Source organism: Pipistrellus kuhlii, unplaced genomic scaffold (genome assembly GCF_014108245.1).
Source record: "Pipistrellus kuhlii isolate mPipKuh1 unplaced genomic scaffold, mPipKuh1.p scaffold_m20_p_1, whole genome shotgun sequence".
NCBI lineage: Eukaryota > Metazoa > Chordata > Mammalia > Chiroptera > Vespertilionidae > Pipistrellus > Pipistrellus kuhlii.
In genome coordinates this window covers 9,397,365-9,419,799 of record NW_023425404.1, presented here as the reverse complement: position 1 = coordinate 9,419,799, position 22,435 = coordinate 9,397,365, and the positions used below count along the sequence as shown (strand labels likewise).

Sequence of the window (22,435 nt, the reverse complement as noted above, 5' to 3'; positions counted from 1 at the left end):
TTTTGTTTGTTTGTTTGTTTTGTTTGTTTTTTTTATGTCAAAGCTGCTCTCCTACTGCTAGATGAGTTTTTGGGGTTGGGATAAGGGAAGTACTTATTCCCCAAACACTTGAATTAGCTTTCCTTGTTTCTTTATTTTATTATATATATTTTTTATTTTTAACTCACCGTAGGATATTTTTTTTCAATTATTTCTAGAAAGAGTGTGAAAGCAAGGGAAGAGGGGGGAGAGAGAGAGGAAGAGAGAGGAAGAGAGTGAGAAAGAGAGAAACATGGATGTGAGAGACATATGGATTGGTTTCCTCCCGCATAAGCCCTTACTAGGGCTGGGGAACCTGCAACCAAGGTATGTGTTCTTGACCCGGAATGGAACCTGCAACCCTTCGGTCCATGGGCTGATGCTTTAACCACTGAGAAAACCAGTCAGGACCCTTGTTTCTTTATTTGTAAGTAGAAATAAACCCATCAACTTGTTGGGGAGACGTAGTGTGCCGATAGCTGGTAATCCTTCCTTCCCAACTGTGGTGGGACTGATGGGGGTCGCTCACTCACATTGCAGTCCAGCAGCCCTTGGTGCAGTCCAGTCTCTTGCCTCTTCTTGGAAATCTCTTCTCTTTTTGGCTATTAGGTGTTTTTAGAGTCAGAGAGGATAGAAGAGCATATCAGTTGAGAATGCATTTGTCTAGCAGGCGTCTTCAAACTACGGCCCGCGGGCCACATGCGGCCCGCAGAGGAGTCTGATCCGGCCCGCCAGGTTTTTTGGGCAGTGAGCGCAGTCGAGGTGTTACAGTAGGAATTAGTAGTTCAAATAGTCCAGCCCTCCAGCTCTCTGAGGGACCGTGATCTGGCCCCCAAAAGTTTGAGGACCCCTGGTCTACAGGTAATTGACAGCTCCTCTAAAGGATCTTAGACAGAAAGGATTTCTTTTCCTCACATAGCAAGAAGACTCGCAGAAGTTGCCTGGTGGTTTAACAATATCAGGGCTGGCACCTCTGATTTCCTTGAACTTTTCCTCATGTTGAAGGGGGCTGCTGCAGCTCCTAGTACCACACTCACAGTAAGGTAGGAAGAGAAGTGTTTAAGAATCGTTGCATCATCTGCAAACATCCCTTTTTTTGTCTAGAAAATAAAAATCTTTCCAGACTCCCTACCTGACCTCTAATGTGTCTCATAGCCAGTACTGTGTCACATGGCCATACCTATTGCGAGGCTGGCCAGGAAGTAGTTCGTATTTCCTGTCTCTGGGAAAGAGGAGGATTGGGAATAGGTGTTGAGTTAGGGTCTTGTAGGAAAGAGCAGGAGAAAACTCGTAACTTCCTGACCGAAAAATTGATCATCCAATAAACATGCATTTGTTCATACATTTATACATTCATGCATAGGTACAATACACCAGTTGCACAGGCAGAGGGTTGAGATTCATGTCAGGAGCCTGAAATGAGCCTGGAGAGAGAGGGAAACAGCTTTTAATGCCAACTCTTGCTCAGGTATAAGAGGTTCCCCACATTTTCCCCTGAGTCCCAATTTTAGTTTTGGCTGTTAAATGTGCCTGGAAGGCACTAAAGAGGACAGGGAAGTCTTCTCTGGTTCCCAAGTGAGAGGGGTCTCTAGAGGAGGGGGCTGGGGCTTGGCTGGCGGAGAAAGGCAGCCTGGCCTTCTCTCTTGTCCTGTCTTTCCCACCTGCCACTGCTGACGCCCCTCTTAGGCCTTCTCTCCTGTTCCTGGGAGGAGTGTTGGCTATTGTCTGGTTCTCTGGGACTCTTGGTGGTCCTCGTCCCCTCCCCCTGACTCCCAGCCCCTCAGACTTTTCTGACCCACCCTTTCCTTTTCCAGGTGCCCCAAATCTACTGGGAGCTGTCCACCAAGCGGGTCCTTCTGATGGAGTTTTTGGATGGCGGTCAGGTCAATGACAGAGATTACATGGAGAGGAACAAGATCGATGTCAACGAGGTGAGGCTGAGTGCTCATGGCTTCTCTCACACAGCTAGCAGAAGCAGAGTTGGGATTAGAACCCAGGTCTGCATGACTTTAGAGTCCTTCCTTGTCTGTCTTCCCATCTTCCTCCTAAGGATTTGCCTTGGATTGCAGTGGAATCTGGGTCACTTCGGTAACTCCTGAAGCAGGAGTTGGAGCACTGACCGAGAACTTTTCCTGTCCACGCACTATCTGATTGCAGCCCTTCTTTCTCTAGCTTATATCCAGGGTCATTCATCCATTCCATATGGACATGGTTCCATCTGATAGAGAGGTGAGGGCTGAGTTAGTGTACAAGCCATGCTTAGCATAGCGCCTGGCCTGTGGTTAGTGCTCCAGATTGGGAGCTAGTTGATAATTGTTGTTTTCATTCTTAGTATCCTTTACCACGAATGTTTACTGACGGCCTGGCTCCCTGTGCCAGGCCCTTTCTGCCCTGGAGCCATAGGAGGGAGACCTTACTGTTTCTATTTTGCAGATGAAAAATCAGAGACTTAGACCTAACTTATGTAAGGTCCCAGATCTTAATTGTATTACATAATCACTAGCCAGATAAAGATTCAAGTCATTTCTCGCACCCCAGAAGGCTTCCTCACGCCCCTTCCAGTCTGTACTCTCACCCTGCAAAGAACAGTTTTGCTCACTCCTGAACTTTATATAAATGGAATCATACAGTCTAGGCTTTTGAGTCTGGCAAAACCTCTGTTCTCTTCCATTGGTCTATGCGTCTACCCTTATAATAATACTATTTAAAATATTTTTATTGATTTCAGAGAGGAAGGGAAAGAGAAAGAGAGGTAGAAACATCAATGATGAGAGAGAATCATCCATTGGCAGCCTCTTGCAGGCCCCCTATTGGGGATAGAGCCTGCAGCCTGGGCATGTGCCCCAACCGGGAATCGAACCATGATCTCCTAATTCATAGGTCAATGCTCAACCACTGAGCCACACTGGCTGGGTTACCATCTGTCTTAATTGCTTAAGCATTCCTAAGGAATCAATTACTTAATTCCTTAATCTCTGGCCCCTGGCTTCTAGTGTTTGTATGACCTAGAAAGCTCTTTAGTATTCTAAAATGATGTCATTAAGTACAATACTTTCACAGAAACTTTAGGCTGGACAGGGGGCTCTGGGCCAAGGGCTCCACTGTGTTGTAGCAGACCAATGGTGATGTTCAGAGTAGACCAGCAATAGGTCCTAATTTCTAGAAATCAATCTACTATGTCTCTTATTAGCTAATATCAAAGCCACAGGTCTCATGGAAGACTGGTGGTATGTGTGTGTATGTGTGTGTATGTATGTGTATATGCAAGTGCACACACACACACAGAATATGAAACACCCTGAAAGTTTCTCACAGGTTCTAGGATTGTGGGACTCAGGGAGCCCATCCCTGAAGTGACTCTTTGACCTGAGGATGGCCTGGCTGTGTGTTTTCCTTGGGGAGGGAAGCATAAGGGACAGATAAAGGTGACAAGGGCCAAATCCTGGGGTGTAGGGTGGTTAGTGGCATCTTGGCTGCTATGAGCTGGTGACTCAACCAGAAGGTGGGGCTCGGTAGGGGCTGGCTCTAGAAGGAATCTCGAGTTGGGTGGGGGTGGCTCTAAACCCCTCCAACCACTTGTGAAGCCATCCCCCTGCACTTCGAAGAGGCCCTCTCACCCTGCAACATCCCAGCCCCACTGGGCCTAGCATGTGAGGACCTTAAGACCAGCCTAAGTAACCAGTTCACAGTAGACTTGGGTAGGGAAACACCAGGTTAGGAAGCAAGAGACTTGGGTTCAAACTCCAGTTCTGCCAGTGGCTCACTGTATGACCTTGGACAAATCACTCTCCTTTTCTGGATCTCAGTTTTCTTTTTCTTTTTCTTTTTATCAAAGGTATGTTAACTTCTTTTTTTTTTTTTTTTTTAAATATCAGCTTTTGCATTTAAAAAAAATATATTTTATTGATTTTTTTTTTTTTTTTTACAGAGAGGAAGAGAGAGGGATAGAGAGTTAGAAACATCGATGAGAGAGAATCATCGATCAGCTGCCTCTTGCACAACCCCTACTGGGGATGTGCCCACAACCAAGGTACATGCCCTTGACCGGAATCGGACCTGGGACCTTCCAGTCTGCAGGCCGACGCTGTATCCACTGAGCCAAACCGGTCCCGGCTCTGTTTTCTTATTCAAGGTTTTGGATTAGTTGGACTCTAAGGGTATGTCCTGCTTGGATATTTGAGAGAGCAATGATTCTCAGTTTGCTGGGAGCTAGGATTTGAGCCAGCTATTTCAGAATCACTGAGGAGCTTATTAACAATGCAGATTCCTGGGGCCCACCCCAAATTTACTAATCAGAATCTGGGAGGGGGGAAGGATTGAAGGATATGCATTTTAAACAAACTCTCTAAGTGATTTCTGATACTCACTGAAGTTCAAGAACCACCTTCCCCAAGCCCAGATGGCCTGAGCACCTAGGTTGATTTGCACCTCTGGGAACAAGGCAGCCCTGCCCAGCTGTTCTCATCTGCCAGGGAACATGGGGCTGTGAGGAGCCAGCAGCCCGCAGGAGCCCTTGCTTGCTTGTATCTCTGAGCCTAGCAGCAGATATTACAGAGGGCCTGACCCATGATCATATTTGCCAGTCACTTTAAGAGCTGGTGACAGTGACTGCCGTTGATTTCATTAAAAGTAAAGGTCGCGAGGGAGCGCGTTCCCAGGCTGGATGGAGCCTCCTCAAGCCATCGGATGACTATTGATTGCACGACCTTTATCGAGGGTTAATTGGATTTCAGTGAGTATGTATTTAAGACCCAGCCTGGCTGAGGCCCAATTGAATTAGCATGAAATCAGCCGAGAGAAAGGTGACAGAGTCTCAAGTGTGGAGTTGGCAGAACGGGGACTGGAGGCACGATGGGCAGACATTTGCAGTCTGGGAAGAAGGGGTTGGGTGTAGGGTTGGGGGGCTCACAGAGACTCCAGCATCTCTGTTCTGGAGGCCTGGGAGCCAGTAGAGAGAAGAGGGCTGGAACTCCCCGTGGTCATCGTGTGGACTTGGATTCAGTCCTCTGTCCTCGGATGGACCTCCTGGTGTGCAGTATGGCCTCCAGAGCTTGTGGTCTTTTCCCTTTTGTCAGGGTCAGGAGGGGAGCTGGGGTTTAGCTCTGACTTTGAAAGTCTCCCCACTAACCCTCCTTTTTTAGGCCCCAACTCCTGTTTTCTGAGGTGCCCTCAGTTGCAGCTTCTCTGGTCAGAGTCCCTCATCTATATTGTTGGAGTGGCAACAATACATACTTCACAGGGCCATTGTGCAGACTTTGCAAGCTGTGAAGTTCTAAAAAAAAAAAAAAATCATTTATAATTCATGGGGTTATTCTTCATAGGAGCTTATTCTCCATAGAATCTTTGAGAATCTTCTTTGCTTCCCTCCTGTCCACCTACCTCTATTGTCTGTGAGTGATGATCATCAGTTGAATATGGTGACTGCCTTCCCCATCCCCTTGTCCCCTCATGCCACCAAGGACTGAATGAGACATTTATGTTTTGCTCACCATCGCCCACTGGGCCTCTCTGGCTCTGTGGTGGGAGGTGCCTAGGAGACCAGGGAGGAGAAGCTGCAGAGACATGCAGACCCTGGTGACCAAAACCACTAAAGAAGACACGTCCCATCATCCTCCCCTCTAAAACTTCTTGGACCAAATCTTGAGAGGTCCAGGGATATTGGAGGGGTCCAGGGCACAGATGAGTTCCTGGAGATTCATTTGCCCAGTGGCAGGGGTGTCAGGAGTGGGCTCAGTGCCACTCTGGACTTGACCTTCCTGGATTTGGTGCTGCCTCTGCCACTTGCCAGCCATGCCTCCTTGGTGGAACTGGTTACCCTTTGGAAGCTTCAGCTTCTTGTCAAGTGGGGTACACAGCCAACTGGGGGGACTGTTTGATGATTGACATACTAAGCAATGGCAGAATGCCAATAGTCCCTGCTTGCCAGGTTATTATCCTGGAATTCCGACCCTCTGCCCACTTTGTGGGGAACACGTAGGGGAGAAATCTTTCTCTGTGTTTCATATTGGCCCAGGGAAGGTGGAAGAGGTGGAAATAATTTCTTTAGAGTAAGTTGTTCCCCGAGGCCGGGAATGTCAGATGTCCATAGCTCTTGCTCCCTCCACCGTGTCTTCCAGTAGTTATGGCTCTGGTCCCTCAGATAGCCATGTCCCTTTAAGTCTCTCAGGCGATGTCCGTGTTCAAGCCTAATCTAGAGAGACTTACACTGAGCTCCCAGAAGCTCCAAAATTAGAATAATCCTTCAAGTTTCCTGTAATTAGCTCAGCACCTCTCCTTCTTTCCAACACTATGTGTGGTTGAAGAGGTTCCCAGTGCCTTCACATTCAGGGATTTCACTCCAAGTTTGCTAGCCCAAGACTGAAGCACTCCGTGAATAGATGTGTCCTCATGCTGGGCAGCAGTGAGTAATTGGAGGTTTATATGTCCCAGGGGTGGTTCCTGGGGGAAAGGTGGGTGTAGAGAGAGGAAAATGCTCTAGGCTGTGATCTGGTCTTTCAGGCTATTCTGCCTGAAGAAGCCTTGGCAGATAAGAAACCGGGGATAGGCAAAGAGAGTCTGAATTATTATTAACCTCTTTGTACTTAATATTAGGCAATTTGTGTCATTATTAATATCTTGCACTCCCAATCTCCTGTTTCTTTCAGAGAGCTTGGCCTTGCTTCCATGACACCCCCCAAAACATACATAGACTTTCCCTTTGAGGGCGGGAATAAATTAACCCATGCAATTATCAAATAATTGAAGTACTTTCAGCCAATTCAAATTTTAAGAAAAATCTAAAAATAACTCCCTAATTTACATATTATTTACTAAATTAATTCTTTACTCATACATTTTACATGCCCCCTCCTTACTGTTATAGAATAAAGGCATTGTGTAATTACTGAAATCACTTAACGTGAGTGGCACATCCTTTTTACATGGAGCAATTAAAGGACTCGACACTGACTTTTCCTCTAAAGATTGCTTTACTATGTCTTTAATTAGCCGTGTGTTTTTGGTAAGACAAACAGCCCTGGATTTCCTTGAGGCTCTTGTCCACATGGAATGACTTCTTGGATGCTGTGTGTGACCTTTGGAAGTTTTTGGTGCAGCCTCGGACTCTAGGCAGGAGCTTCCTGTGAGTGGAAAGGCAGGGGGCCTTGTGATGGAGAGCTTGTTTCCTGGAGTCAGGTCTTATGGGTTTGGATCCTGGTTTTTCTAACTGCTGGCCACCAAGCTGCTCCCTCTTTGGAATCTTGCTTCCTTTGCATATCTACTGCAGAAGGTGGCTGGAAGTCCATGCAAAGTGCCTGGCACAGAATGTTAACTGTTAATCATTCTAAAGTAATGTCACTTCTTGTCTTTATTGCAGCCACCACCATTAACAGGGCCAGGGAAAGCCTTAGAGGAATCGAGTAGACATTTGTCCAAGGAAGACATACTAATGGCCAACAGGTACCTGAGAAGGTCCTCAACATGACTAATCAAGGAATGAAAATCAAAACCACAATGAGAGATTACCACAAACCTGCTACGGCTGTTATAAAAAGATAGGAGATAACAAGTGTGAGGATGTGGACAAAGGGAACCCTTTTACACTGTTTTGTGGGAATGTAAATTGGTGCAGCCAGTATGGAAAACAGTATGGAGGTTCCTCTAAAAACTAATAGTAGAACTACCATGTGACTCAGCAATCCCTACTTCTGGGTGTATGTACCCAAAGGAAATGAAATCAATATCTCGAAGAGATATCTGCACCCCCATGTTCATTACAGCATTATTTTGAATTGTTTGTTCTTAATCATGAGGCTGAGGCATGGCTAAAGTATTACGGAAGGAGTGGAAGAGAGGGTTGTGTGCCCAGTGATGGCCTTAGGTGTCTCCTAGAACCTTGATATCTTTCTGAGTCGGAGAAGGCTGGAATTACTAGAGTTAAAAATTGGTTTCCAGAGACAATGTAGTACAACTTTGACAGATGTAAAGAAAAATTTCCCCAAATTTAGAAATAAGGCCATGAGTGCACAGTTTTTTTTTTGGTCATTTTGAGCATTGTTCAACTAGCTCACCAGAGGATTCTTTAATATTTAGGGTAATGCACTTTTGTTAGACTTTGCTATTGAAAAATTAACTACTCAGGCTGAAGTTATATATCAACCTGTAGATTTTATCTGGTAGAGGTGCAAATCATTTCTGCCCAGTAGAAAAGATAACCCAAAGGTTGTGATTTCCTTATGCCTTAGGAAAATAACCAGTTTTGCCTCTAACTCAGGAATCATGTGTAAATGCCTATAAACACCCAGACCCTCAAAATTCTCCTTGAACCACTCTGCCTTCATATTTGGTTCTTTATTGATGAATTAAATAAGTGTCAACATGTGTTCATTCTATATTTGTACGAGGGTCATGTTTTTAATTTTTTGAAAATTATACTTTGATGGTGATAATGGGTATATATTTTAACAAGTTAAAATAATAAGCTAGCCCATTACAAACAAACATGTTTGTGTGTCTTATAGTGAAGTGCAGCAATTTTTAAATGGTGTGCCTGGAGAGTTTTTAAAACATGTAATACCTGACTAATCTCTTTTCCCTTAGATTGTCAAATAAAAAAGTGACAACAGCCAACACAACAATAGCCATCTGGTATAAATGCTCAGTATTGAACCATAAATATATAGGTTATATAACAGAGTTGCATCTTATATCATGTCACATAATAAGTTTGTGTTTGATTGTTTAATTCCTGATACTAGAAATCCTTATATCCAGTACAAATACATGATTTTAATAAAAAGTTACTTTGGAGCAAAAAGGGTAGGTAATTACTCTTATTATATTTTTGTAAATAAGTCAAAATTATACCTATTTCTTTTTATCAGGCCTATAAAAAATATAATATATTTTTTGGTGTGCCTCAGAATTTTAATTATTAGTTTATGTATGCCATAAGATGAAAAGAGTTGAAAATCGCTGGTGTGTAAAGCACTTGCCCATATATGTGATCACATTTTGATCTTAAATCTTGTGGTTTCCCAGTGAGGAAGACTGTCAGATAGGGTTAGTCCCACTTACCAGCTAAGGGAACTTTAGGCTCAGATTGGGAAGGGAGGCAACTTGGCCCCCAGGTCACCCATACCTTAAATGCCAAAACCAAGATGGCTCTAGAGTGGAGCTGGGTGCAGAGGATGGTCCTCCCTGCTTTCTCTGCCTACCATGCCTGCCTGTCCTGGTGAAATCTGGTTAAAATGAACATCAAGAGCAGCTCCTAAATGGAGACACCTAGGCAGGGCAGGCAGATGAGGTGTTGAGATGGGGAGGATAGCTCTGAGGCTTTGCTCGTGTGTGTACATGAGCTGCAAGGGGCAGCATCTCTCCCTTCTCCTCCAGAAGCTCACTCTCTTGGGCAAGGACTCTCCCATCCTGAGTTCCTAGACCCAGGGGGCCATCTTTCAGTGTAGTAATAGGAGCCCCAGAGCGATTAGCAATATTTCAGAAATCTTAAGGGAGATCATACATCTCCCCATGACAGGCCTGCCCAGACTAAATGAAATGTCATTTCTCTGCTTTGGCTGGAATTCCGTCAGCTCAGTCTGGCTGCACTGCTTATCTTGGGCTGATCAGGAGCCCTGATTGGACCTTATATGCATCACTGACAAATAAAAATGAATTATTAGTTTAAAAATGCAATTGATTTGGCAAACGCAGCCTTTCAGAGTGTGGTTCCATGGAGTGCCAGAGTACCTAACAGAAAGGGTTCTCAGGGCACAGTGGTGGGGACTTGCTGGTTTTCCCAGGACCGGCTCAGGCTGGGCCCCTTGCCGAGGTGATGGGAAGTAATGGCTCTGGGACACCTGACATATCAACCTGAGTCCGAGAACTTGATGCGGGGCAAAGTTCTGCCCCAGACGCCAATAGACACTGCGTACTGGGTATTTATTTCACCCAAGGAAAACGTTGGGAGCTGGAGAGCTGGCGTAGTGGCAGGACACAGTGTGACATAGGATAAGTGTCAGGGCTCTAGACAACCTCTTTAACCCCAGTATCTCCATCTTTTAAAAAGGTGCAATGATGCCCAGTCTGCTGCCCTCCCAGGAGTGTTATGAGAAACAAGTAACAACAGGGACACTGACAAGAGGTCACTAGGTTCCAAGCACTGGGAAGTTGTCATTAACCCCTGCAGAGTGTTACTGGTATCCTTTCCATTTACTGAAGCTGAGAGTATAAAGTTACGGAGTTCAGTTGAGGAGTGTGGAAATCATAGGGAGCAAGTATTCTATCTAATAAAAAGGTAATATGCAAATTAACCATCATTCTGTCACAAAGATGGCAATGCCCATAGCCACAAGATGGCGGTGCCCAGTCCTCTCAGCCCTACTAGAGTCCCCCAGTCTGAGGGGAGGGTGGCTGCTGAGAATGGGCAGCATGAGTGGTCTTGGGAATGCCTTTGAGCTGCAGAGAGCCTTTGGGCAGCAGGCGTGGTATGGCTACTGGCACACGGCTTCTGCCAGGGTTTCCATGGCCCAACATGCCCAGAGGTGGGGCATCGGAGCGGCATTCCAGGACTTGAGGTTGTCCCTCGGTGCACTGGCCTCGAGGGGTGGGACTCCAGACTCAGACCGGAAGGGCAGAGCCTGGAACTATGGGAAGGAGTGCAGGTGCTGGCCCTGAGGGTAGGGGCATGGCTTTGGCCTAGCCCAGAGATTGTGGGAGGAGTAAACTCAGGTACAGGAATTACTAGAGTTAAAAGCAGGGACATGGGCACAAGGGACAGATATGGAGTCAGCAGAATGAGAGTGAACACCAATAGAGAGGAGGGACTATGGAGTAGTGCATGCAAGGACGTACCCTGAACGTGAGGGCGCACTGGGTCCATAGGGTGTAGTTTTGCTGCCCTCAGAGGCATCAGAAAAAAAGTCTTGCTAGAGGAGGTTTGAATTCAGATGGAGGGCAGGGGCAGGGCCAAGTTACCATGCAGGCGCTCAAGACCATGGAAGAGGCTCTGAGCAAAGCTGAGTTGCTCTCAGGGGGCATGGCCAGGGCGTGGCTTAAGGTGTTGTTGGGCGGATGGGGAGTGTAATGTGAATAAGCAAAATGACGTGACCAGTATGAGGGGTATAGCGAGGTTTAAGGGGCGTAGGCAAGATGGCCACCCACATGAGCCTTATCCCAGTAGCAAGTGCAGCTATTTGTGCTCAGAGCATTCGGTTAAGGTCCGTTGGTGCAGAGGGCAGGGGTGAGGGGTCCTGGGACTTGTATGATATTGCATGTTGGGCTACTAGTCCTATATAATAAAACCCTAATATCAAATTGACTGAACTCCTGAACGACTGATTGCTTTGATGTGCACTGACCACCAGGGGGCAGACACTCAATGCAGGGGCAGCGCACTCCTATAGGGGCAGCGCCACTCAGCCAGCAGTCGGGTTCATGGCTGGCGAGTGCAGCAGCGGTGGCAGGAGCCTCTCGCCACTCCACTGCAGGCAGGCAGTAAGGAGCTAGGGGTCCCAGACTGTGCAAAGGGGGGGATAGTGCCTAAGTTGGCAGGTGGACATCCCCCGAGGAGTCCTGGATTGCTAGAGGGTGCAAGCCAGGCTGAGGAACTCCCCCTGCCCTCAGTGCACGAATGTCATGCACCGGGCCTCTAGTAGAAATAATATAATAGTTATGAGAAGACTGTGGGCTCACACCTGGTTTGAATCCTGGCTCTATTCTTTTCTAGCCATGTAGGTCTGGGAAAGTTAAACCTCGATGTGTCTCTATTCTTCATCTGTAAAATGGGGGTCATAATTGTACCTTCTTTTGTGAATTTTTAATAAGGATAGTAGCTATGGTTATTAAAGTAAGGTTATTCTTGATTTATTTTGGGCCTGATTGCAATTGATTTGGATTCTGAGGTGATCAATGGGGTCAGGATGAGCCTCAGAGGTAGGAACCATGGCATCTCAAAAAAACCAGAGAAACAAAGGTCTCATTTATGTTGAAGACAGAGTCCTATATTCACATGTTTGGCCTGTTACAGGCAAGTGGATGCATAATAGAACCAGTGTATCATATGTAAATTACACCGCAATAAAGCTGTTTAACAAAATAGAGCCAGTCCCTGCCACCTTTGGAGCTTACCATAGAGCACTAGATGGTCAGCAATTAAATAATGACATAAATAGTGCTGTGAAAGTAAAGTACACCATTCTGTGAGAATATATGGTAGGAGAACATCATCGAGTCTGGGAGATCAGGGAAGTTTTCCCCAGGGAGGTGATGCTGAGCTGGGAAGAAAGAGAGGAGTGAACCAGGTGAAGGGGAGAGGGGAAGGATGCTTCTGGCGGAGGGACTATCATGTGCAAAGGCCCTGAGGTAGGAAGGCACGGGGACCTTTGGAGAGGAGGAAGAAAGCAAATATGGCTGGAGTGTCAATGTGCTAGATGAGATCAGGGAAGGAGGCTGGACTTGATCATGCAAGACTTTGTAGGCCAAGGAAAGCAGTTGAGTCTTTATCTTAAAACCCTAATCCTGTGTTCACCACCCAATGAGCCCAGCTCCTCTCCTCTGGCTAGGATATGTTTGTTAGTGACCATGGGTCTAGCTGAGGCTGAGAGAAATATCAAGGGCAGTGTGTCCTGGGACGTCAGGTGTCTGGGTTGAGCATCTCTTTGTCCATGGAAACCCACCAGCACACATTCCATGGGCCCAGGTCTGGCTCTATTCAGCAGCTGTTTTCTAGCTGGGAAGAGGCTTTTAGCTTTAATAAAAAGGGAGTAGAGATAAGAAGATGGCCTCGGCAGGGAAAGCAGCAGTGACAGGATGATTTAAACACCCTCTCCAGTGTCATTTCTTCTGTGCAGACATCATAAATCAGATCAGCATTGGGCTCTGACAGGGAGGGGTGTGATGAAAGGGGCCTGCAGGGAGAGGGTAGAAGGGCATGTGATTCTGGGTCCTGGCCAGGAACGGGTGGGGTCTGGCCAGGAACGGGTGGGATCACCTATTTCCTGGTCCTCAGTCCCTTAGCCTTACTCTTTGCAGGAGGGCAGGTGGACTGACTCCTTCAAACCAGCTTTCCAGCCCATATTCAACTTTGGGGAGAAAAGAGAAGAGACTAAAAAAAGAAATAGGAAGGAGTTGAAGGGCTGGTGTAAGAGGTGGGTTTTACATCCATCAGAAAAACTAGACGCAGTGGTTCTTCTACTTTGCCATGTATTAAAATCACCAGGGGAACTTCAAATAAAATACTGATGCCTGGGTACCACTCCCAACATTTCTGGGTTCCAGGTGACTCTGATGTGCAGTTAATGTTAAAAAGAACTGCATGAGAATTTAGCTTCTAGCTTACACTCAAGAACTTTGCAGTGTTGAGCCATCACTTTCACCATGACCACTCAGACCCACTTGTCCCCCTGGTTTTCCTCTTGAAAGTGGCCAGACTGAGGGGCCAGGGTAGATGTCTCTGAGACAGGTGTTAATGCCTGCCCAACGCCCTTCCTTCCAGATCTCGCGCCACCTGGGCAAGATATACAGTGAAATGATCTTTGTCAACGGCTTTGTGCACTGCGACCCCCACCCGGGCAACGTGCTGGTGCGCAAGGGCCCGGACACGGGAAAGGTGGAGATTGTCCTGTTGGATCACGGGCTCTACCAGGTAGGACCGGCCTTTCCCACCCAGCCAGCCCCAGGGTCTAGTCCTGCCTGGGATGAGAGTCCTCTGAAGGTCCCTATGGGCCACAGAAACAGGAGGCAGATGGCTGAGGTAATGGAGAGGCCCCGTCATAGCCCTATAACTGTCATTTGTGCAAGTCCCAGTCATATAATCTGAGCCTCAGCTACGTTCTTGGTGAAGTGAGGCTGGAAATGCCTTCTTTATGGGATGCTGTTAGGAGTACATGGGAATGTGCCCAGATAGGTGAAATTGTTTTGTCTGCTGTACAACAACCTTGCTTCCCAGGGAAGTCCAGGCCAGCCTAGACCCTGGTATGGGAGCTGGGACTTGCTAGGGAGGGTAATTCAGCCCTAGTGACGAGGTGCTGTGAAGCATGAAAGGGGCCTCAGAACTGATAGAAGCCTCTGGACTTGGGATGCAGAGCTGGCTCAGATGAGTCACAAGTCCCGCCTGGAAGTTGAGAAGTTCACTGCCAATCCTGGGACCCGGGGCCAGGTTTTATTCTAGGAGACAGATGGTTCTTGGAGAGGCAGTCTCTAAAGTCTCCTGGTCCTCAGTCCATTCCCTCAGGGTCTTAATTCCACATCCCAAAACCTTGGCCCCCTTTGAAAGGCTCTGTGGGTATGTTAGTTTAAGGTAGGCCAGCTGCTGTCCTACACAGCAGGTATCTAATGCTTGCTCATGTGTTGGTCTTGGGTGGGTGGAGGAGGCTGAAGGCAGGGGCAGGCTGAGGCTCTGCCCCCCAGCCCTCCCTCGGGTATTCTCACCATCTGTACCCAGAGGGATAAGGGCTTGGAGGAGAACGCATTGGCCAAGCTGGGAGTGGAGTTTCTGCCACATTCTGCGGGTCAGAGCCCAGGCCCAAGACCACAGTTAACTAGGAGGGAGCCGGGGAATGTAATTTCTGCTACTTAGGACCAGGTTCGCCCAATAGTAGCTTTGAACTTGGATTGACTCTTGGGGGGAAGCAGATGTGCAAGAGCCACAGTCTTTATCCATCCCCCCTCATAGTGGCCACTCTAGCCCGGGACTAGGTCTGGATAGAGAGAAGAGGCTCAAGTGTGGCCACGGTTGCCCCCATTGTAGATGCTCACAGAGGAGTTTCGCCTGGATTACTGCAACCTCTGGCAGTCGCTGATCTGGACTGACATGGAGAAGGTGAAGAAGTATTGCCACCGTCTGGGAGCTGGTGACTTTTACCCCTTGCTTGCCTGCATGCTGACAGCCCGCTCTTGGAATTCAGTCAACAGGGGCATCAGCCAAGCTCCAGTCACCGCCACTGAGGTAGGTGTTCCCTCCTGGCCCTGCCCTCTCCTGCATACAAGGGTCCAGACCAGAATGGCCTTTGGACCTCTTCCTATCCAAGGTCTGAGGTTCTGTCTGCTGGGCTGTGAAGGTTGAGAGGGTGAACAGAATTGGAGATACATTGGATAAGAAGGAGGGAGAGGAGGAGGAATAGAATCCCTGAATGGAAAGAAGGCAAGGGAACTACATTCCACTCTTTTTTTTTTAATTTTTAAATTTTATTTTATTGATTTTTTACAGAGAGGAAGGGAGAGAGCTAGAGAGCTAGAAACTTCGATGAGAGAGAAACATCGACCAGTTGCCTCTTGCACACCCCCTACCGGGGATGTGCCCGCAACCAAGGTACATGCCCTCGACCGGAATCAAACCTGGGACCTTTCAGTCCGCAGACTGATGCTCTACCACTGAGCCAAACTGGTTTCGGCTACATTCCACTCTTGACCTTAACCACCCAGAGTACGAAACAGGCCATGTTAACCATGAGACTAGAGTTCTGCAGCTTTTTCTCCAACCTACTCACATAAGATTTCAGGCTTCCACAAAGTCCTCCCCAGGACTTCTGGGAATCCCCAGGGACTATGTGATAAATAAGTCTGCTGTCTCCTCCTAGGTACTGTCTCCCATTGTGTGGTCCCTCTGGGGCAGCCTATTGGGGAGAGCGCGTTAGTTCTCATGTGGTGCTGCTTCTCCCATTGCTCATGTGTCATTCTTAGGTGGGTGGAGGAGGCTCTGCTCTCTCCTCTTCCCTAACACCTCCCTCGTGGTGGTCTGTGTCTGCAACCTGAGGGTAAGGACTTGGAGGAACACAGAGTTTTTAATGAAATAGCTTTTTGGTCTTTCTTTGTAGTTCATTTCTTCATTGGATCTAGACAGTAGTCCCATGGTGTCTGGGCTGAGACCAATCCAAGTAGCACCTCCTCCCTGCACCCATTTTCCCTTCTGCCCCCATCACAGGGACTTATGTGGCCACTCCTTCTTCCTGGTTCAGAGCTCCCTCCATCCCTAGTTTCTCAATCTGTCATGGAGTGGACTTCTGTATCTCCTGTCTGTCAGTTTGCCAGGTTTATGCAGTCTTGTCCATATCCATGTGGGGATTCGCTCGGGCTCACCACAAGGGGCAGGGTCCTGCTTGTGCAGTTAGAAAGACCTGGGTTCTAATTCCAGCACCTGCTCTTCCTGGTGGCATGACCTTGGATAGTTTTTGTCACCTCTTGGAGCCTCGGGTAGGGGTGGGGGAGGGGTCCCCTATAAGCTGCCTTGTGGTAGGTGGTTTTAGGAATGGCTGGATCCAATGTGTCAAACAATGTCACCAAGGAGGCCACCCATTGTTATCTCTTGGTTCTGTTTTCTTCTAAGTTGACATCATCCCCTGCAAGTGTGGTGGCAGAGATGACCACTGGCTGCCCTAGGTCTACACAGCTTTAAAGCTGGTCATTTCAGAAGAGGAGAGATAGTCTCCCTTCTCGATTGAATAGGGAGGATAATTTCTGCTTTACTGATAATGCCTGGAGAGTGCCTCTCTGTAGCTCCTGAAGTGCCTTCATTGAGCAAACATAGGTTTTCGCTGGGTCCTGGACTAGGTGCTGTGCATCCAGTGATGAGCAGTCTGTCTTTGTAATTTGTACTGTGGTTGAGGGAGACAGACAGTAAACATGTGAACAAGCAGGTAAATGGAATAATGGCAGATGGGAGGAATCAGGAAGAAACAAGCTTGTGATGGGATGCTGTCAATTGGGTGCTCAAAGAAGAGATCTCTGAGGACTTGACTTTTAAACTGAGCCCGAAGGACAAGGAAGGCCCTGGCCACAGGAAGAGCTTGGAGAAAGCATCCCTGGCAGAGGGCATATTCTGTGCTACGATGGTTTGGGGGAAAGGAAATCTTGGTGTAGTTTGGAGTGTGGTGAGTGGATGATGGAATGAGAAGAATTTGGAGCATTGGACAGAGGGAGCATTGCTCAGGGCCCATAAGCCATGGGAAAAGTTCAGATTAATTCTTAGTACAGAGCAAAGCCTTTGACAGGTTTTAAGCAAGAGAAGGAGATGCTTAAATTTGCTATTTTAAGTATCTCTCTGGAGTGGGGCAAGATGAACAATGGGGAGATTAATTAGGAGGCTGGGGCAGGACTTCACATTGGAGAGGTCCTGGGGCTCAGACTGCGCTCATGGCAATGGAGGTGAAGAGAAGCAGAGGCAACCAGGAAGCATTTGGACTCAAGACTGAGCGGCTTTTCTGTTGGCTTGGATATAGAGAGGATGAAAAGTGGCCTCATAGTTTCGTTTCGTTTCGTTTCTTTTCTTTTCTTTTTTCTTTTCTTTTCTTTTCTTTTCTTTTCTTTTCTTTTCTTTTCTTTTCTTTTCTTTTCTTTTCTTTTCTTTTCTTTTCTTTCTTCCTTCCTTCCTTCCTTCCTTCCTTCCTTCCTTCCTTCCTTCCTTCCTTCCTTCCTTCCTTCCTTCCTTTCTTTCTTTCTTTCTTTCTTTCTTTCTTTCTTTCTTTCTTTCTTTTTCTTTCTTTCTTTTTAAATATATTTTATTGATTTTTAAAAAATATATCTTTATTTTTCAGATTATTACAAATGTGATCCTCTTTCTCACCTCAATTGCTCCCCTCCACCAGGTTCCCACCCCACCCTCTGTTCTTTCCCCATCCCCCCCATTGTCCTCATCCATAGGTGCACAGTTTTTGTTCAGTCTCTTCCCACACCCCCACTCCCCTTTTCCCCAAGAATCATCAGTTCACTCCCCTTCCATACCTCTGATTCTATTATATTCACCAGTTAATATTGTTCATCAGATTTTTTAATTCCCTTGGTTTTTAGATTCACTTGTTGGTAGTTACGTATTTGTTGATCATAATTTTTATCTTTACCTTCTTCCTCTTCCTAAATAACTCCCTTCAGCAATTCATATAATTCTGGTTTGGTGGTGATGAACTCTTTTAGGTTTTTTTTTTTTTTTTTTTTTTTTTTTTTTTGTGAAGCTCTTTATCTGTCCTTTGATTCTGAGTGATAGCTTTGCTGGGTAGATTATTTTTGGCTGTAGGTTCTTACTATTCATCACCTTGAATATTTCTTGCCATTCCTGTTTGGCCTGCATGGTTTCTGTTGAGAAATCAGCTGACAATCATATGGGTGCTCCTTTATAGGTAACTACCTGCTTTTCTCTTGCTGCTTTTAATATTCTCTCTTTGTCTTTTGCTCTTAGAATTTTAATTATGATGTGTCTTGGTGTGGTCCTCCTTGGATTCCTTTTGTTTGGGGTTCTGTGCTCTTCCTGGACTTGTAAGTCTATTTCTTTCCCCACGTGGGGGAAGTTTTCTGTCACTATTTCTTCCAGTATTCTTTCGGTATCTTGCTCTCTCTCTTCTTCTGGAATCCCCATAATTCTGATGTTGGTTTGCTTGAAATTGTCCCAGAGGTTTCCTACACTATCTTCAACTTTCTGGATTCTCTTATCTTCTCCCTTCTGCAGAGGAGTGTCCTCTGGCTCTTTGTGTTCTAAATCTTTGTCTTGATTCTTGCTATCTTCCAGTCTGTTTTTAGGACTCTGTATAATATTTTTTATTTCAGACAATGTTTTCTTCATTTCTAGTTGATCCCTTATTATTTCTAGTTGCTCCCTTTTCATAGCCTCATAGGTCTCATTTATATCGGCCTTTTTTAGGATATTGTTGAATAACCTTATAACTGTAGTTTTGAACTCAATGTCCAATCTTTTCTTTTCCTCCATCTCCTTCCTTTGTGTCTTTCCTCTTGTCTGCATTTTAGTAGTTTCCCTGATTTGATGAAATAGCTTTGTGTGCAAGGTGTTCTGGTAGACCCCAGTAGCACAGCTTTGCGTTACCTGCGGTGGACAGTCTTAGTGTAGCCCTTTGTGGGCTGTGTGTGCAGTCTTGTTGTTAAGCCTTGCTTATTGTTGGTATTACTGGGAAGCGTTGATCTCCAAGCCAATTGGCTGTGAGGATCAGCAGTGTCTCAGCTAGGAGGGCTTCTGTACTCCACTTGGATAGGGCGGGGTCTCGAGGTGGTGCAGACAATCTTTGGTTCCCTGTCAGTTTCGTCTTAGAAAAGTCCTGTTCGTGGAGAGTTTCGGAAGATTGGTTGCAGCACGTGCACCTCTCAGACAAGCTTTGGATTCTGGCCAGTCCCTCCTTAGAGAAAGCCAGATTCTGGGAGAGTTTCTGTGCTCAGCCACAGATGGGGTGGAGTCTTGGGTTGGTGCAGACAAACTTTGTTTTCCCTTCGGCTCCTCCCCAAGTCTCGCAGTAATGGCCTCTGGCTTCACACACCTCCGAGAGATCTCTGCCCGCTGCCTGACAGTCTGGCCTCTCACTGTCTGGGGCGGTCTATCAGAGCAATAGGGTGATTCTGTTTTCCTTTCAAACAAGAAAGCCGGCCGCGTTAGCTGTCCGCCCTTTCTGCGCGCCGGGAGTACGCCAGCAGCAGTCTCGGTCTGGCCCTTCCTCTCCGCGCCCCGGGAGTAAGCCAGCACCTTTTCGCGAACACAGTTCTCCATACCTTCACAGTTCCTGAGGGTCAGCGTGCCTTCTCTCTCCTTCCCAGATGGCAGAGCCTCCTCTCAGCTAGCAGTCCGGTGCTTCAGGGCAATGCCTCCCCTGTTTTTCAGTTCTAAATTCAAATTTGTTGTGGTAGGCTGCATTCGGGTGTCTACCCTATGCCGCCATCTTGGTTTTTTCTATTTTATTTTATTTTTTTACAGAGAGGAAGAGAGAGGGATAGAGAGTTAGAAACATCAATGAGAGAGAATTATCGATCAGCTGCCTCTTGCACACCCCCCACTGGGGATGTGCCCGCAACCAAGGTACATGACCTTGACCGGAATTGAACCTGGGACCTTTCAGTCCGCAGACCGATGCTCTATCCACTGAGTCAAACTGGTTTTGGCAAAAAGTGGCCTCATAGTTTCTTGGGGGTAAATTACAGGATGGGGAGGGTGGTACCACTTCCTGACATAGGGAAGATGTTGGGAAGGACATATTTGGGGTGAGGGTACCAGCAGTCTATCAGTAATTCTCTTGAGCATTCAGATAGAGGTGGGCAGTTAAACCTGAGCTCAAAGAGGCCCAACCTCAAGATATACATCTGTGAGTCCTTAGCACATAGATGGCATTTAATGCCACAGAGTGTCAAGATCACATGGCACAAGCAGGTACTCAGTAAATGATATCTGTTTTTATTAACTAAGTTTGAATTTTATTTTTTCATTTGTTACTCATTCATAAAGGCCCAGCATAAATGCTAGTGTACTAGTTGGCTTGGGTTGCCATAATAGAATACCACCAACCAGATGTCTTAATAGCAGACATTTATTTTCTCACAGTTCTGGAGCTCAAACTCCAATATCAAGGTATCGTCAGGATTAGTTTCTGGTGAGGGCTCTCTTCCTTGCTTGCAGATGGCTGCCTTCTCATTGTGTCCTCACATGGCCTTTCTTTTGTGTGTACACACTCCTGATCTCTCTTCCTCTTTTGGAAAGGACATCAGTCCTATCGAATTAGGACCCTCCTTATGAATTCACTTAACTTTACCTCCTTTAAGGCCCTGGCTCTAAGTAATCACACTGACATTAGAACTTCATTGTAGTGATTTGGTGGAGGGCACAATTCAGTCCATAGCACCAGCCCTGGAGGCCTCTCCTCATGCTTTTGCCAAAAGCGATCCCTTAATACTTGGATCACTCATGTGCCAGCAGCTTATACTGAGTCTCAGAGTTAGTTATTTGTATGTTTATATGGACTCTGACTAGTTGGTAAGTACCTGGAAGGCAGGCATCCTGTCTGGTACCTCTCTCTCTTAAAAAAAAAATTTGTATTGATTTCAGAGAGGAAGAGAGATGGGGAGAAATAGAAACATCAATGATGAGAGAGAATCATTGATCGGCTGCCTCCTGCATGCCCCACTTTGGTGATCAAGCCTGAAACCTGGGCTTGTGCCGTGACTGAGAATCGAACCTTGACCTCCTGGTTCATAGGTCGATGCTCAACCACTTGGCCATGCCCAGCCAGGCTGGTGCATCTGTTTATAAAGTCTCTGCGGTTTTGGGACCAGGTCCAGTAGAGAGACGTTTGTGTAGGTTCTGGAGATGTGTACTCCATTTGCTCACTTTGGAAATAACCCTGATAGAGAATAAACATAGCAACTCTAGGCCAGCCCAGACTCTGAGATGTGAGGGCTCAGTTTTCTGAGTCCTAGTCTGACTTAGAATTAGGGATCCTCCAACATTGTATCAAGTAGGATGTTTTCCCAACCAGAAGTGGCTTAAACAGTTAGGCATTTGCTCTCTCCATGACAAGCAGCCTGGAGGTGGGTGGGTCCAGCTTGGTTGATTGAGCAGGTCAACAGTCTCAGGACTCTGGGCTGACTCCTCTGCGATTCTCTTGGTTTTCCTCTCATTATTCTGAGATGACTGTGGTAGGTCCAAGCTGTGCATCTTATTTCCTTGGTGTCTAGAAGTGGGAATGAGGGCTATTTCTTCTCACATATTGTTTTGTTTTTTTAATCTTAAAAAATACTTTATTAATCCAAAGGAAAACGAAAACATGAGACAAATAGAAGTGAAATACCAAGATAGCGGATTTAAACCAAATCATGTAAATAATAACATTAAATGTAAATGATCTAAACACCCCAATTAAAAGACAGAAATTGTTATATCAGATTTAATAAGCAAGATACAGCCATATGCTGCTACAAGAAACCATTTTAAATATCCTATATAATAAAAGCCTAATATGCTAAGTGTTATCTGGTCAGCCATTCAAAGAATCAAAGCATAATATAATTATATGCTAAAGCAGCTCAACTGCTCGCTATGACGTGCACTGACCAACAGGGGGCAGGCGCTCCAACTGGTAGGTTAGCTTGCTGCTGGGTCACATATTGTTTCTTAAGAGCAAGGAAACTTTTCCCAGAAGTCCTTCAAAAGACTCCTCCTTGTGTCTCATTGGCCAAAATCATGTCACCTATCACATGCCCCTTGACAGGGAGGGCATTGAGTTCAGAGCTGGTATTTGCTGAGATCAGCCAATAATTTGGGGCTAGGGAGGGGCTCTGCCTTCCTGAGGAGCAATGCCCCAAGGGGTCAAATGAACAAAAATGGGGTCCTTTTAACAAAGGGGAATGGGATATGGGTGGCTGTCGGATAGGTACCCATTGGGGCCGTCTGCAGACACGCGCCATCAGGATGTGTCCTGGCTTGAAGCTATGACCCCCTCCCCCCCCACCCCCCCACTGCAAGGTACTTTGGATGGACGCAGGTGCCTTTACGTGGCCTGAGAGGGGCTGTCGTGGGGCCAGTCCCTTCTTTGCTGAAAGGGGGATCCCTGTGGTGAGCAGGCTTTGATGAGGCCTTAGCCCTCCTGGGTGACCTGCAGCTGTGGTGGGAGGGGCAGCAGGCAGACAGCCTCTTGGTTTCTGGCAGTGCGGTGCGATGTTCCAGTCTGATAGCTCCTGCCTGAGG

General features: G+C 46.6%; 1 protein-coding gene across 7 annotated transcripts in view; it reads left to right on the top strand.

Moving 5' to 3' along the window:
• The window catches only part of ADCK1 (aarF domain containing kinase 1), a 109,644-nt gene that overhangs the window by 81,869 nt on the left and 5,340 nt on the right, over nucleotides 1-22,435 (top strand). For 6 of the 7 annotated variants that reach the window (XM_036430162.1, XM_045576761.1, XM_036430127.2 and 3 more), the window contains 3 exons: nucleotides 1,833-1,949; nucleotides 13,487-13,636; nucleotides 14,741-14,938. In XM_036430162.1, coding sequence (XP_036286055.1) covers nucleotides 1,833-1,949; nucleotides 13,487-13,636; nucleotides 14,741-14,938 — 465 coding nt within the window. The remainder of the gene's footprint in view (nucleotides 1-1,832; nucleotides 1,950-13,486; nucleotides 13,637-14,740; nucleotides 14,939-22,435) is intronic. The other variant, XM_036430146.2, reaches the window with a different exon arrangement.